This window comes from Lycium ferocissimum, chromosome 5 (genome assembly GCF_029784015.1).
Source record: "Lycium ferocissimum isolate CSIRO_LF1 chromosome 5, AGI_CSIRO_Lferr_CH_V1, whole genome shotgun sequence".
In the NCBI taxonomy this organism is placed as follows: domain Eukaryota; kingdom Viridiplantae; phylum Streptophyta; class Magnoliopsida; order Solanales; family Solanaceae; genus Lycium; species Lycium ferocissimum.
Window position 1 is genome coordinate 16908362 of NC_081346.1, and position 16916 is coordinate 16925277.

A 16916-nucleotide genomic window follows, 5' to 3' on the forward strand; every position below is an offset into this window, starting at 1 on the left:
CCATATGACAGGAGATATCCATAATTTAAACTCTTCATCAACTCCATCAGAAAATCATCTTGTTGTCACAGCCAATGGTGATACATTACCTGCCTCCGGCATTGGAAATGCATCTTACTTCACTAATGTCCTTTATGTCCCTAAACTTACTGCTAATCTTATTTCAGTTGGACAATTGGTGGAACAAAATTGTCTTATTCTTTTCTCACGTTTTGGTTGTGTTGTTCAGAATCTAGAGTTACGGAAGGTGATCGCCAAGGGTCGTAAAGTTGGGAGACTTTTCCAGTTGTACACGGCTAAAACACCTCACCATGCATATTTTTTGTCTGCCTCTAGAAAGGACATCACCAACTCAAATAAATTGTGGTACTTGTGGCATCATCGTCTTGGGAATCCACTTGCTTAAAAACGTTCCTCTATGTTACAACATTGTCTTCATTTGAATAAGAAATCATGGGATTTGTCATCAAAATTACCTTGTGAAAATTGTGCTAAATCTAAAAGTCATAAACTGCCTTTTGCTTGTAGTACTACTTCATACAATTCTACTTTTGATTTGGTTCACAGTGATGTATGGGGTCCTGTACCTATTTCATCTAGATTGGGGCATCGATATTTTATTTTGTTCATTGACCACGTCTCACAATATACTTGGGTGTTCTTTTTAAGAAACAAAAGTGATGTTGCCAAACTCATAAAACAATTTGTCACCTATGCCGAGACTCAGTTCAACAAGCGAATCAAAAACTTTCGATCTGACTCGGGTGGGGAATACATGAAATCTGAACTCATAGATTATCAGAACAGTTCGTCCTAGGGGTTGTCTGCAAAGTCGTGTCCAGTAGAGTCCTGTTTATGGTGTGAAGCGCGCGCATTTATAAACGGAGGCTACGGGCATCTAGGGTGGTTACTCATCTTTCACATCTTAGATCGTGCCATAGAGCCAAGTCATAGGAAATAAGATTCCTTACCCTGACCTTTGATTTCAGCAGAAGAATGGTATCGACAGAAGAAAGTGACTAGCGATATTGGAAGTTACAGCACGCGAGTAAGCAAAGGTATGAAAGATATATGTCGGGTAAGGTATTGAAGTACGATTGAACCGTAAAGGCAAGATTAAAGGGGAAAGTAAACAAGAAAGTGTAACGAGTGCGGTTTGAGTTGGGCATACGAGGTATGTTCATTATTTTTAAATCTTGTTGTTGATATTGGGAGCCGTGAGGCTGTGATATGATATGATAGGTATATATGTATGTTGGCCCTGTGAGGCACTGTTGGTATTTCCTGCGTGTAGGTTTTGAGGTAGTAATAGTTACAGAGGAAACTCTGCCAAAATTTTCCTAGAAATAAAGAGAGAATGAGATATGGGTTTGTAATACGACTTGAAAAGTCGTGCCAATAGTAATGATAAGATCTGACTAAGTTGCGAGTATGGCTGGCCTCGAGAAATGAGTTAAGCTATTTGAATTGATGGTAATAGTAATTAGCAGTCGATGTTGATATGGCAAAGGGATTTGAAAAGGGCTTGCGGTACTAAGAGGTGATTTAGAAAAGGCCAGTAAATCTTGACAGAGTGTTATATTAAGGTACCAACTGAATAGATAAGCAGGGATGAATTATGACGAACTTATAGTTAAAGGAAGTAATAGTATAATTAAGACAAGAGTACAGAGGAAAAGAATTGCGATGGATATGAATGTATGGATAAGACAACTTGTGAGATATTAAGGATAAGATTGACCAGAAAGGGTAAGAAGTTAAGAAGTGTTACATTATGGGATCAAATACGAACAGGACATAATAAGGATTGATACGAAAATGAGTAAAGCCTAGCGAGAAGGTGGCCAAAGCTACGATGTGATCTATGTAGCTAGAATATAGAGGCAAGTGCGAAACGGAAAAGCGAGCTATAGAACGAATAAGGAAGGTTTATCAAGTTCTGTGGGGAAAGTTTGAAATAAGGGTTATATAATAACGGAAATGATAGCGAGTGTAAGAAAAGAAAGGGTAATTAGAAGAAGGAAATAAGAAGAAGCGAGATAACAGTGTAGCAATAGGTCATGACATGTGTAGGCAAGGATACGAGTACCATGAGTGACGGGAATGTGAAAGACTCAGTTATAGAAAGGATGAGGAACGAGGTAAAATAAGAGCAGAAATCCAAAGGCAGATAACCGAGTATTTATAAGTGACGGCGATCAAGGTGTGTTTATCACCTTTGGGAATCTGGAAGTTTAGGACGGAAAGTAATCATATTCATAGATGAAGAGTGAATATTGAGGATTGAAAAGGGCTAAAATAGTAATTGTGGAGTCAGAAGAGTAAGAGACCCTTTCTAATTCGAAAGGAGATGTGTTATGAAAACGTTTTGAAATCTGTTAAGACTTCAACGTACTCCATATTGTGTGATGAAGGTCATGCGGTGAGGTGAACGCCATTATATTGGCATTAAAGCATCGTATTTCATCAGAGTCCCAAAGTTAAGTGTCTTTGGGAGTGAGGGCAATTTTAGGATGGGTGACCCCCCTGGGAAGTGTTCCGAAAGTCTTACAAATTCAAACACGGGAGAGCCAAATGGGAAGCTAGAGTAGTCTAAGGGAAATTAGAATATACGAGTGGGCGGAAACCTTAAGAGGTCGCGTAGGTCGGGCGGACTAGACCGGCGAAGAGAAAGAAGGTGCATCACAGCTACGAATTAGGGTGAATTTGAATAGTGTTGGAAATATGTTGTAAGTGAGATGGTAGTAAATATATGTGTACGTATGTCTATGATATTCCGTACATGGCTACATCAGCGGATATGTGTATTCCGAAGAACCACCGTGGCGGTATATAGAAAGCAATAACCGGACGGGGTAATGAAGTTCAGAAGTGAGAAGAAAAATAAAAGGCACGAATGTTACAAGGCAAGCCGATCTTGTTTTCGCTATAGGATAAGCTTGGGAAGTACTAACATAATGACATTTGGAAAAGAAACAAAGCGAGTAAATGAATGGTAAGAGGATCCGAAGGTAGGAATAAAAGTACTGCCTAATTAAGATTGGAAAATGCGGATATAGGACAAAGTATAATTGGGTAACAGTATAAGTACACCCCTTAAAGGGGGGAAGCGGATGCGAGGGATGCAAATGTAAGATGGAGACAATCGACACTACGATATATCTGATACGGACGCTCGGGCTACAGGTAAGATTCCTTGCCGAGACAAGTTAGTAAGATTCAAAAGCCAGCAAAAGGGGTAAAAGTTAGGATGGTAATTGAGGTAGTGCTGAGAATTAGTTGTGGAGATCTTAAATGATCTAACATTGGAAAGTGGATGCTTAAAAAGGGAGAGAATACGACGAGAGGATGATAACGAGTAACTTACGGAGACGTTGTGAAAGACACCACTGCTATGCTGGATTAGAGGTTAAGATGTGGGCAATAGAGTTGTTTGCTAATAATAGTGCAGCTTGTAAGAAATAAGGAAGTCAAGAGTAAATAAAGGGAGAAAAAGAAATATGACAAAATGAGGCGAGCGAGTTCTAGTATGAACGAGATGTATAGCGCAGAATGAACCAGGGGACGGAAAGACCATGTCTACGATTGAACATACTTTATACAAGTTGTACACGAATAAGGATGCAACCTACAGGTATTGGTATGCTAAGAATGAGACTAAGTGAGTACTTGTTAGGAAGAATAAAGGCCTAGTAATGATAAGGCAGTTATGATATTTTGGGTACATTACAGAAAGATGTAACGATGGTTTGAGCCAATGACTAAAATAGAATTAGTGCTGAGAACAAAGGGGGCATGGCCATGGTTGAACCAAGGGTCTAGTCCGATACCGGTTGTAAGAGAAGAGAGGCGAAGACAAAGTAGAACATAAGGATTAGTAAAGCGACGCTAAGGTATTTTTGGGCTAATTTGAGCACCTTCGCGTATTCTTGGAAAGATTGCAACATCATGTGTGACAGGAGAATTGAGAGCAAGATCTGAGCAAAAGGACAATAGAAGGGTCCGAGTTAAAGATAAAGGGATGACACGAGATAATGTGCCTAGAACGTTACAAGTTGAGTAAAGGAGATTATGAGATGATTTAAGCAAGATGATCGAGAACTAGGCAGCTCTTTTTGGGAGAGAGTGAATTTATGTGTCGATTCTTTAGTTTATATCAGCGCGGTGATAGTCAAAGCGGGGGGATGGCTATTAGCGGCCCTTTCCGGGAGACGACAGAAATCGTATGACGACAGTCGGTGTCGACACTTAGAATTCCAGATCGGTGAGTGGGTGTGCTTGAAGATGTCACCCATGGAAGGTATAATGAGATTTGACAAGAAGGAGAAGTTTAACCCGGTATGTATTGGACCTTATTACATTGTTCGTAAGGTAAAGACGTAGCTTTTGTTAAGGTACTGTGGCGGAATAATAACAGGAAGGAGACGACTTGAGAAGCTGAAGAGGGGATGAAGAAGAAATATGGTTGGGAGATGAGACTGCATGATATAGTAATAAAGGAAACCCCCTGAGATCCTTATAAGACCTTATGAGACTAATTTAACATTCGAGGACGAATGTTCTAAAGGGGGGAAGGATGTTATATCCCGTATTTTTGTACGTTGGAATATTTTAAGTTGGTTGCGACGAGTTATGGACAAGGCTATTTTTTTTTCCGACTTTGTTTTAAGGCGCAAGTTGCGTATAATTTTATTGGTATGGAATATTAAGGAAAATTTGGGTTAAAGCTAATTATGGAAAGTTGGCTATTTTATGAAAATGGCCATAAGTGGCAAGCCACATGGGGTGTGGACCAAGGCCCATGGAAGCTTAATATATGTAGTTAAGTGATGACTAATTAATCATCTTCATCATTTTCATCACTTAGAAAATTCAAGAAGCATGGAGAAAGAGAGAGAGAGAGACCATTCGGCCATGGCTTGGCCGAATATGGTGCCTCAAGTATTGATAATGGAAAATTATTTTCTTCTATCTTTTCTACTAATTGGAAGGTCCTCTATAACATGGGGTAGTTGTTGGAGCAAGCAAACTCTTCTTTCCTGCAAAACACAACTCTAACCGAGTGAAGAACCAAGTGGGAAAGGTAAGGTTCAATCTTATTTTTCATGTGTTATGGATGGTTTGTACATGTTGCGGTATGTGGAAATGGATGAAAATCATAAAATTTATGCATGTTGATGTTGGCGTATAAGGTCGTTTTTGGTAGGTTATGGCGAATTGGTTTTACTTAGTATTTTGATTGTTGTTGTCATGGATTATGTGATGAGAATGAAGGTATTGAATGGTTCAAGTTGAAGTGTAATTGTTGTGAGCTTGGCGTGTATATGTGGTGTTGTGTAAAAGGAGTGAAGAACTAATTTTATTTAGTATGTTTGAGATGTTGTGTTGTGGATTCTATGATGCAAATGAAAGTTTAATGGTTCAAATCAAGTTATAGTCGTTGTGATTCGTTATGGAAGCTAATGTGAATTAAATATAGTTTCTTGTATTTATGAAGATAATGTTGTTAATGTGTGAATTGAAGTGTAGTTGATGAATTTGGAAGAAAGAAATGTGTTGTTATTGTTCCTATTGGAAATGGAGGTTTTCGGTTGCGTGGTATATTGGATGGGTTGTTTTGAATATTGTGCGGATTGTTGGAAGTATTCTTGAATCTTGTTTGAATGATCTCGGATTAGTATTTGAATATGTGAGCATTGGTGTTGGCTTGATCGTATGTAGTTGAATTGAATATAAATGGAATGTTGTCGAATTATGTAGAAAAGAGTTGCTAGCATTATAATGCGTTTTGAATTGATTATTGATGTTGTTAATATGGTTGTTGGTATTGTTGTTGAAGATTTGGCCGAGTTGAATTCTCGGGGATGTTAAGTTTGCAGGGGAAATGCTGCCCAAATTTCTGTAGATAAAGTGCTAGCTTGGAATTGGATTATTAAGTGCTTATGACTAATGCTTGGTGTCTAACTACGATATTGTAGATTTTGAGAAGCCGAGACTTAAGTTCGGAATAGCTTAGGAAGCGGACGAGGTATGTAAAAAACTTACCCTTCTTTCTTTTGGCATGTCTTAGAAGTAAGTAAGCTATGATATGATACGAGCCTCGGGTAGCTCTATTAACTTACGAACCGAGCATGTCTACGATTCTTATTCGCCTCTTAATATTGGTATTCTTAATGTAGTAGAAATATGGTCCTTATGTCTTTGATATGATTGAATTTCAAATGTTGCATAAACGGTTTTGTTCCTAAAGGATCTTATGTCTAAAAATGTCCGTAACTTTCATAGACAGAACCGGATTGCTTTGATATGCTCGCAAATGATTCTATAATGACTAATGCCCGTAACTTTCATAGGCGGGCTCGGATTGGCTCGATATACGTTTATGATTTTACGAGATGTTATGTGACATGTTTCGTAATGATATTTCAAGAGCCCTAAGTGTGACTACTATTCGATACTCTCGAACGTTGATTTGTCTACTTATCCATTGAGTCCGTAATGATGATTTGTATGCATATGGTTTCTCGCTCTACGCTCGTACGAGGCTGCATATTACCCTTTGTTGCGTCCGGGCAGAGTGGCATGTATTCGTGCAACTCCACCGCATTATTCACCGCGTCCTCACTCAGAGCCGGGGGGTGTTATATTCACCGCGTCCCTCACTAGAGGGCCGGGGCATGTTATATTCACCGCGTCCCTCACTAGAGGGCCGGGGCACGTTATATGATGATATACACGATGAAGACAGGATCTCCTTTACCGAGTCCCTCACTAGAGGGCCGGGTACGGTATATATATATATATGATGGCATGAGGACATGATGACATGATTGTTATACCTCGCATTTTGTACATTTGAATATTCGAGTTGATTACGGAAAGTTAGCAGCAGGGGGCTATTTTTTTCCAACTTTGTTTTAAGGTACAAGTCGTTTATGATTTTGTCGGATGGAGACATTAATGAAAAATTTGGGGTTGGAAAGTGAATTGATGGAAGTTGGTATTTCATGAAATATTAGGCCATGTGGCCAGCCACATATGGTGTGGGCCATGGCCACATGAAGCTTAATATATCTATATATGGAATTAGATGACATGTTGATCATATTAGTCATCTTTTATTACTTAAAGAAAATTCTAGAAATTTGAAGAAATTTGGAGGGAAAGGAAAAAAAAAAAAAAAAAAAAGGAAGAAAAAAGAAAAGCACATAACCGGCCATGTGCATGGTCATGTGCTTCATATTAATATATATATATATATATATATATGGAGGGATGACCAAATAAGGCAAGTGTTCATCATTTTTCTCCTCTAGAAAATTCAAGAAAGACTTGGAGAGAAAGGAGCAACCATTCGGCCAAGAGCTGGCCGAAAATGGTGCCCCTCAAATTTGGTTGTGGAAAATTATTTTTCTTCTAGTTTGTGACTAAATGGAAGGTCCTATCATGTGGAGTAGTTGTTGGAAGAAGGAAACCATTTGTTTTGCAAGGAGCAAAGCTAGCCGAGTGAAGAACAAGAGTGAGAGGTAAGGTTCAATCTTATTTTTCATGTTCTATGGATGATTTGTACATGTTGTAGTATGTAGAATCGAATGGAAGTCATGAAAAATATGTGTGTTGAAGATGAGCCGTGCATGAGTGGAACTTGGCCGTGTGTGTGTTGTTGTGTAGAGGAGATGAACTCATTTTATTTAGCATGTTTGAGTGTTGTTGTAGTGTGTGGAAATGGATGAAAATCATGGAATGTGTGTGTTGTGGTGTTGGCCGAAAATGAGGCTGATTTGGTGTAGGTATGTGGGACTAATGTGATGTAGTATTTTGGTTGTCGTCGTTGTGAATTCTATGATGTAAAATGAAGTTTTAATGATCCAAGTTAAGGTTATAATTGTGTGGGCTGAATTGGAAGATAATGTGATCTTGATATGGTTTCTTGAATTCGTGAAAATGAAGTCGTAACTACGTTGTGTTGTTGACATAATTTATGAATGTATAAGAAAGAAAGGTGTTGGTAATATTCTTGTTGAATTGGAATGGTTTCGGGTAAAGTAGGGCATTAATTGGGTTGTTTGGAATATTGTGCGGATTGTTGGAAATGTTCTTGAATCGTGTTTGAAAGGTTTTGGATTGTTATTTGAATATGCGATCGTTCCTATTAGTTTGGATATATGTAGTTTATTTGAATATAAATGAAAGGCCGTCGAATTGTGTAGAGAGGAATTATTAATGTTTGAATGCATTCTGAATCACTTATGGATATTGTTAGTATGGTTGTTGGTTTGGTTGTTGTTGACTTAGCCGAGTTGAATTCTCGGGGATGTCCAATTCATGGGAAATGCTTGCCGAAATTTCGGTAGATAAAGTGTTAATTTGGTATTGAATGCCTAAGTGCTTATGGCTAATGATCGATACTTAATGACGTTGTGTAGATCGTGAGAAGTCGAGACTCAAGTTTGGATTAATTTAGGAAGCGGCTAAGGTATGTAAAGCTCACCTTTCTTTCTTGTGGCATGTCCTAGTTGAAAGTAAGTTATGACACGTTTCCCGAGGTAACTCTATTCTTGCAGTCCGAGCATGTTTATGATTCTTATTTGTTTCTCGATATTCATATTCTTAATGTAACCAAGATATGGTCTTTATGTCATTAGTAAAATTTGGATTTCAAAAAATTGCATATAAGTTGTGTTTCCAAAAGAGTGATGTCTTTAAATGACCCCGTAACTACGAACGTCCGTATCTTTCATAGAAAGGCTCGGATTGCTTCGATGTGTTCGTATGTGATTCCATAATATGTAAGGTCCGTAACCTTCGAGGCGGGCCCGAATTGATTCGATATATGACTATGATCTCTACGATATTTTGATATGCTCATGATATATGATATGTTTCCTAGTAATGTCCGAAAGTTATTTGGTATAATATTTGTCCGGATTTTCAAGATGCCTTGATATGCTTACGTTATATGATTTGTATATATACTCGAAATATGATTTGTTGGTTTCGGAGCGGTGGTGGGGCAAACCAATGGTGGGGCAAACCCGGTGGCGGAGGCAAAATTCCGCACCGGGTTTAGCGAATCCCACATTGGTTTAAAGCGAATCCCACATCGGTTAATGTCGACTTACTTCGTTGAGTCTACCGAAATGATTTATGTGCATGGTTTCTCACTACTCTTGCTCGTGCGGCTCGTAGCCACCTTTCACCGCGTCCCGGCCGGGCGTGTATTCGTGCACATTTCTCTCGCATTGTTCACCGCGTCCCTCCATGTGAGGTCGGGGCACGTATATTTACCGCGTCCGCTTTCTAGCGGGCCGGGCACGTTATATGATATGATGATATGGGGGAGGTAGCCGGATGGCATATGATGATTCCTTTTTTACCGCGTCCCGCGGGGGTCGGGGCACGCGCATGTCATGGCGCATATGATGGTTTTATTTACCGCGTCCCTCGTTAGTAGGGCCGGGCACGTTATACGTACACGTTATATTTGCATATTATGATTTTACTCACCGAGTCCCTCAATAGAGGGCCGGGACACGCTATATGTTTCTACGATGATTTTATGACATTGATATGCATGATATATGTTTTCAAGAGCAAGTTTTATGATTTTTTCATATTCTTTACTTCGGATGATCATCCGCTATCGTATTTCGTGCTTTACATACTCGGTGACATATTCCGTACCGACCCCTTTCTTCTGGGCGTTTCATGCCGCGAGTACACCTGTGTAGTCGAAGATATTAGTAGAAGATGTTCCAGCGGGATTGGCGAGCTCCATTTCCTCCGGAGTGCTGCCGAGTCAGATTATCATGTTATGGTTTCGTGTTCTGGGTTAGAGACTTTGCAGACAGTGTCGTGGGTATAAGATGTCGGTTATGTACGCGGCTATGTAAGCCGATGTATTATTACGCATTGTACTAAAAGTTTTATATGTTACAGATTTTCTTTGATTCAGGAAAGGTAAAAAGCATGTTATTCTTCGAAAGATTTTCATTATGTATTTGTGTCATGATTTGAGCGCCAGCGTGATTATGAGTATTATGTGAGTCGTGACGGTTCGCTCGGCCCTAAATAAAGTCGGGTGCCCATCACACCCTATCGGATTAAGGTGTGACAATGATGATATATGATGATTTTACTTACCGCGTCCCTCACGAGGGGCGGGCACGTTATATATGTATGATATGATGATTTTATCTACCGAGTCCCTCACGAGAGGGCCGGGACACGTTATGTATATGCATATGTACTACATGATATTGACATGCATGATTTATGTTTCAGAAGCAAGCCTTATGATTTTCTATACTCCCTATTTCAGTATGATCCTGTTTACCGTATTTCATACTCTACATACTCAGTACATATTCCGTACTGACCCCCTTTCTTTGGGGGCTGCGTTTCATGCCACGCAGGTATATACAGATGATTAGAAGATGTTCCAGCTGGATTGGTAGCTTCATTTCCTCCCGGAGCACTGCCGAGTCAGAGTGCTTATGTTATGGTATCTGGAGTTATGTTAGAGGCTTTGCAGACAGAGTCACGTATGTAGCATGTCAGCTTTGTAAGCGGCTATGTAAGCCGATGTATCATTATGTATTATGTTACAGATTTCATATGTTCACCGATTGTATATGATTTGAAAAAGACTAAAAGCATGTTTCTTGGAAAGGTTTACATTATGCATTCATGTCATGATTTGAGGGCCCAGCATGATTAAGAGTATCACGAGAATCAGCGGGTTCGCTCGGCCCTAAGTAAGGGTCGGGTGCCCATCATACCCTATCGGAAATTAGGGTGTGACATAGATTTTTACAAAGAAAGAGGCATTATTTCGCAACACTCTTGTCCATACACACCTGAGCAAAATGGGGTTGTAGAAAGAAAAAATAGGCTTGTTCTGGAAACCACATTAGCTCTACTCGATATATCAAATGTTCCTAAAATATTTTGGGTTAAAGCCATTCAAACTTTTGTCTATTTAATAAACAAACACACCCACACCAACAACAAAGATGATACTCCATATTCTATTCTTTTTGGTAAACTCCTTGATTATTCCCATCTAAAAGTTTTTGGTTGTGTGTGTTTTTTTCCATTTACCTAGATATGAACGTCATAAATTATCTTCCAAAGCCGTGAGGTGTGTTTTTCTAGGTTATAATGATGTTCAAAAGGGCTATCTTTGTTACAGCTCAAGAATCTTCTTAATGCAACCTTCAAAATGAAAGACCTGGGTAGGTTAACATATTTTTTGGGCTTAGAGGTTGAATATTTACAGGATGGTATCATGCTAAGCCAAAAGAAGTATGCGGAAGATTTTGTTAAGCATGTCTTAGTGATTAGAAGGTAGCACACACACCCATGGAGATCCATGTGAAGTACAAAAATGATGATGGAGATCCTCTTGCAGAACCAACACTATACCGGAGGCTCGTTGGTTGTCTAATTTATTTGACAATGACAAGACCGGACATCTCTTATCCGGTTCAAGTCTTGAGCCAATTTGTTGCAAATCCATGCCAACATCACTTTTTTGCCCTCCTCATGATCATTCGCTATGTTCGGAGTACAATTAATCGAGGTCTATTCTTTCATTCAACATCATCTCTAAATCTCGAAGGATATGCAGATGCAGATTGGGCAGGATGCCCAAGCTCTCGAAAGTCTACAACATAATGGTGTATGTTAATTGGATGATCATTGTCTAATGGAAGTGCAAGAAATAGTCAAGAATCTCAAAATCGTCAACGGAGGCAAAACATAGATAAATGTCTACCGCTTGCTGCGAATTGTGTGGATACGCTCGCTCATCGCGAATTTCATATCCCCACGATCGCGCCACAACGTTACATGCGACAATACTAGTTCAATACATATAGCGACAAATCCGGTCCACCACGAAAATACAAAGCACATCGAAGTGGACTGTCATTATATTCGTGAACTTGTTGTCGGTCAAGTCATCATTCTTCAACACATCACTTCATGATCAATTGGCAGATTTGTTTATAAAAGCAATGACAAGGAGCTGGCACCAATTCCTATTATCCAAATTAATGCTTCTTGATAAGTAGCATAAATTTGAGGGGGGATGTTGATCATATCAGATACCATATCAGATATGGTTTTATTATCATATATGCTTTTATATATTCTCTGATTATGCAGAATCACATCCTTAATATTGTGGAAGATATGGCTCGATATTGTGCATGATATACGCCTAGAATCATGCTTGTAATTATGTAGATATTTGTGTATAAATAGTCTATAGTTCATGAATTGTAGATCAGAAAATATATAGAATATTTTTCAATCTCTTATGATTCTTGATTTATCTATAGTTTTCAACGAATAATATTGAAAGAAGATAATAAATCTTTCTTGATTTGTCAAAAATGACAAATGAAAAAAAAGGGATCTATTTTTAGTAAAAGGAGCTAGTCAAAAGGAACAGATCAGGGAGTAACTAATTTTCTTGTAGCGATAACTGTGGCAAATGTGTGATCAGAACCAACAATTTGATATTTGGAATCTATACGACTATTTATACCTCGATAATGAGATTAGTACGTATGACTGCTATATACTTACATATATACATAAGATACAATTACTTAAGATTATTGAGTACTTATAACTCAACAACCCATTTACAATCTCCCCTAGAACTACTAGTACATAAGAGAAGGGAAGAAAATGGTCAAGAAGAAAGTTGGCAATGACAATATTAGTTAACTACATGATGGTCCAGCAAGATGAACCTTGTGGGTTCCAAAGGCCAGGCAGCAAAAGCTTAGTATTGTTCAAGCCATGGGCATTGAAACCCCCAGCAGTACGAGGGTCTATATGAATCTTGCCTGTAAATCCCGGAAATGCCCCTGTCCCGAAAACGCTATTGCAAATTCTACCAATCTCCATTGGTTCCTTGGCGTTTCCCACGTAGAATCCATTCCCATAAGGATTTGTCACGGTTGAAGCTAATGCTGAGGCTGCGTGCATGATAGCTAGGTCGATACCTGTTAAAACGTAATGGAGTATAATTAACTAATTGAAAATGTACCTCTTTTACTGCGCTAAATCTTTTAAATAACCTAATCACATAATTTAATATATAGTATTAGAAAGTTTAAAGGTTTCAATTCAAAGTTCACCGTGCATCACTCAGAAAAAACTAACAATAATTTCACGTGTATAGTGCATGAAAAAAAAAGGCACAAGTCATGAAGGAATGTCTGAGACATGATATAATTAAGTAATTGAAAATGTGCTATTTATAATAATTTAAAATTTTAAATGAAATGGTAACAAAATTAAACAATAAATGTGTCTTGAGATGACAAATTAAATAGGTGTGGTGTGTATGGTTTACAAACTTGAGCGGGCCAAAACTTGTCAAATTAATAACAAATCATGACACAATCCACCCAAAATTTTCGCGGGTCAGGACGAATCAAACAATGAGTCGTAACTCAATTCACATGACATGATTCATCCTCCCTCATTTTTTTATTTGGCCTTTTCCAATAGAAATGTGAAGCAAAAGTATTTTTCTCATTATTGATTTAAGTTCTTCAAGTTTTTACGATGTTTAAATTTGCTTTTATATAATCCGTCTGCCCAATTTATGTGATATACTTTTCTTTTTATATGTCTCAAAAAAAATTATTCAATTTTATATTTAGAAATAATTTAAATCAAAACTTTCCCTTTTACCCTTAATAAAATGATTTATAGTCACACAAATATCTTGTTTTAGATCACAAGTTTCAAAAGTCTTCATTTCTCTCTTAAAACTCCCTGCCTAGTTAAACTATATCACATAAATTGGGACGAGTATTTAGATTTGAGTTGCATTTCAAGTCTTGTTACGCCATTTTAGCTTAATAACTTGATAGTAAATCATTTTGAGTTTTAATAAACCAATTATGACTTAAATCGTTTAAAATGTATACGTCGAGTTGATTTTGTCCCATTTTACCTTTGTCCTGATTTGGTGGATTAATGATGAATTCCGCTTTCTTCTTCAATTCACTGCTGAAAAATGGCCATCCACACTTTTCAGGACAATCTTTTGTTTGGTCCTTCACCACAATATACACCTGTTTCCCTAACGAACCATGCATGGAACATTTCCCTGATGCCAAACACGACCCTTCTAATCCCACTTCCTTAGCTATAAAAATAACCGCCACCGTATTCGGTGCAGCTTTGTTTATAAGGAGGGGAATCGAATCCTTCGATAAATTCTCTCCCTGAGAGCAATTTTGATCATCAACCTCGTTAACAACAGTGACTTCAATTCCAGGGGTGTCTTTGGAATTTGATTCCTTTTTGGCTAATGTTTGATAGCTTTCGACTTGTTTCCACCATTTGGAGACTTGGGGTTCGAAGCTTATGATGGTTTTCGGGTTATCTTCGAGTGATTTGATGAAAATGAGGAAGAGATATTTCTGTTGTGGAGGGATTTTGCCGTACCATATTACAGAGAGGTTAATTTGTCCTTTAAGAAGAGGACCATTGTGGTATTCGATTACTGCAAAGCCTAAAGGAATAAAACATACGAGGAGAGAAAGTAAAATAGAGATTTTTTTGCCAATGGGAAGAGAAGACGCCATTTTTTTGTGTTTTTTTCTTCTCTTCTCTCTTTCTTTTTGAGGAACGCAGTGCCTTTCTTTTTTTAGATGAATGGATTTGTGATTTATATGGTAGTGAATTAGGCTTGTCTGATTTGTCCACAAGTTAAGAACAGAAAAGGAAAGAACCTTTGTGGTAATCTTCTTCTTTCTATAAAAAGAGAGAAGGATAAAACTCCTTGCTTCATTTTACTTTGCATAAGTTTCGGTAGCCAAATTTATTAATTGAAATTCCCAAAAGAAAAAAGAAAATTCAATGCTATTGATTGGCTCAGTTAAATACGGAGGATCTACTATAATTATAAGTGATATATCTCCGTCGAGAATAGAATTGTGCCATGTATAGTCTGAAAAAAAAAAAGGGAAAAGGACAAAAATGGCCGGTGGGGTGAAATTAATCCCACCCTCTAACCCAATTTTTTCCAAACCCAAATTATACCCACTAAACTAATCCCATCCATTAGTCAAAACTTAAATAAGACAATTTTCAAATAAAAACCCAAACACAAAAATGTTTGAGGCGATTTTTATATATAATATATGTCATTTGTGTATAAAATATATCGACCTATTTGTAATGTAGAAACTATATAAAATATGAATAACTAAGTTATGTATCATTTTTTATATAATGTGTCATTTGTGTATATAAAGTACAAAGGTGAACCTTTTATGTATAGAATAGAAAATTATATCATTTTTTTATATAATATGTATCATTTTTTGTATATAAAGTGTATATATAATTCCAGCATATACGTATAAAAAATGTATAATAGAAACCGTATCATTGTGGTATATAATACGTATCACCATTGTGATATATAATACGTATCACTATTGTACATGTAAAAAAAAATATCATATCATTATTGTATAATATGTGTATAATAAATGTATTATTAACTTATAATTTATGTAAAATAAATGTATGATTAATTCCAGCATATGTATATAAACTGTATAATTTTTGTATATAAAGTGTATATATATAATTCCAACATATGTATATATCTGTCGTAAGAGCTTTTTAGTGGCGACTTAGTCGCCACAAAAAGTCTTTTTTTTTTTTTTTTTTTTAAGCGCATTTCCTGTTGTGGGCCATTTTTTTACATTATTTTGAAATTTGAATGGACACCTAGTGGAATTAAGCCCAAACAGTGGTTAAATGTGAGATTAGTTTGGCTGAGTAGACACACAAAGTCCTTTTCCCAAAAAAAAAAGGGGGGAAACTAAAGAAGATTTTCAAGTGTTTTAAGTTGTGGCATAATTTTGTTTTTTTAATAGCCATGGTGTTCGAACAACTTACATTCAAATTGTGGCGTAATTTTTTTGAGGACAATGCATGTATAAGAAAAATTTCTCCACAAAAAAGAAACGAAAGAGGTTTTAGAGCCTGTTTGGCGAAGTTTCTTTTAGGTTAGAAGCACTATTTTTCTAACATTTGAGGTGTTTGGCCAACAAAAAAAAAGTGTTTTTGAGGAGTAGCAGAAGCAGTTTTTCTGCGGTTGGAAAGAAGCTAAAAATTTCTGCTTCTTGAAAAAAGCAAAAGTAAAAATTATTTTTCAATAAAAAAAATCCCTACCATAAATATATATTTACTAAGTATATCCCTCATTAATTGATTAATTTTTAATTATAAAACAACCCATTTGGTCACCTATTGCAACTCATTTCCTTTTTATTTTTTAATCGTACATTTAATATAATTTATTTTGCTTGATTTTTTGTATGTTTAAATCATCATGTTAATATTATACTAATATTTAATATTTTCTTTGATTTGTCAATTTATTATATTGATTGAAAATTTCAATATGTATTTTTTTATTTTAATCAAATAAAAGTACAAATTTTAATTAAAGTCTTTCATTATAGATATTTAAAATACAATCTCTCTATAAAATAATCTTAATAGTAAATGCACACTGATACTTGTCCTTCTTCGTAACTTGACACTCAAAAGCACCTTTTAAAAAAAGATTAGTCAAACACAATTTGCTTATCAAAAGCATTTTTCAAATGAATAGCCAAACACAAAGTATTTTTCTAAAAAGTCATTTTAATAAAATTGCTTCTCAAAATAAGCAGTTTTTAGCTGCTTAGCTAAACAGGGCTTGTTCTAGTAAAAGGTGTGACATAACCAGAAAATTAACCAGAAAATGAACTTTTTCCAATGACTTGCAAAGTTAGTTTCTGCATTACACGAAATTGAGTAACTTTGCTTCTTTTAGATCTATGGTCTAATATTACTACGGTCGTTGGGAAAAATACTTA

At 36.8% G+C, this 16916-nt stretch overlaps 1 protein-coding gene across 1 annotated transcript; it reads right to left on the reverse strand.

The window, feature by feature from the left end:
• Window positions 1-12461: 12461 nt before the first annotated feature.
• Window positions 12462-14719, reverse strand: LOC132058262 (protein EXORDIUM-like). Its single transcript, XM_059450818.1, has 2 exons — window positions 13985-14719; window positions 12462-13022 (listed from the first exon to the last, which is right to left on the reverse strand). The coding sequence occupies exons 1-2, from the start codon at window positions 14619-14621 to the stop codon at window positions 12742-12744; spliced, it is 918 nt and encodes a 305-aa protein (XP_059306801.1). The 5' UTR covers window positions 14622-14719; the 3' UTR covers window positions 12462-12741.
• Window positions 14720-16916: the final 2197 nt, after the last annotated feature.

Bases quoted from the DNA above. Each gene is read 5' to 3' on its own strand.
- LOC132058262 (XM_059450818.1), bottom strand. From the start codon at position 14,621: ATGGCGTCTTCTCTTCCCATTGGCAAAAAAATCTCTATTTTACTTTCT. The intron at 13,023-13,984 runs GTAAAATGGGAC...ACGTTTTAACAG, and splicing joins TCCACCAAATCAGGACAAAG to GTATCGACCTAGCTATCATG.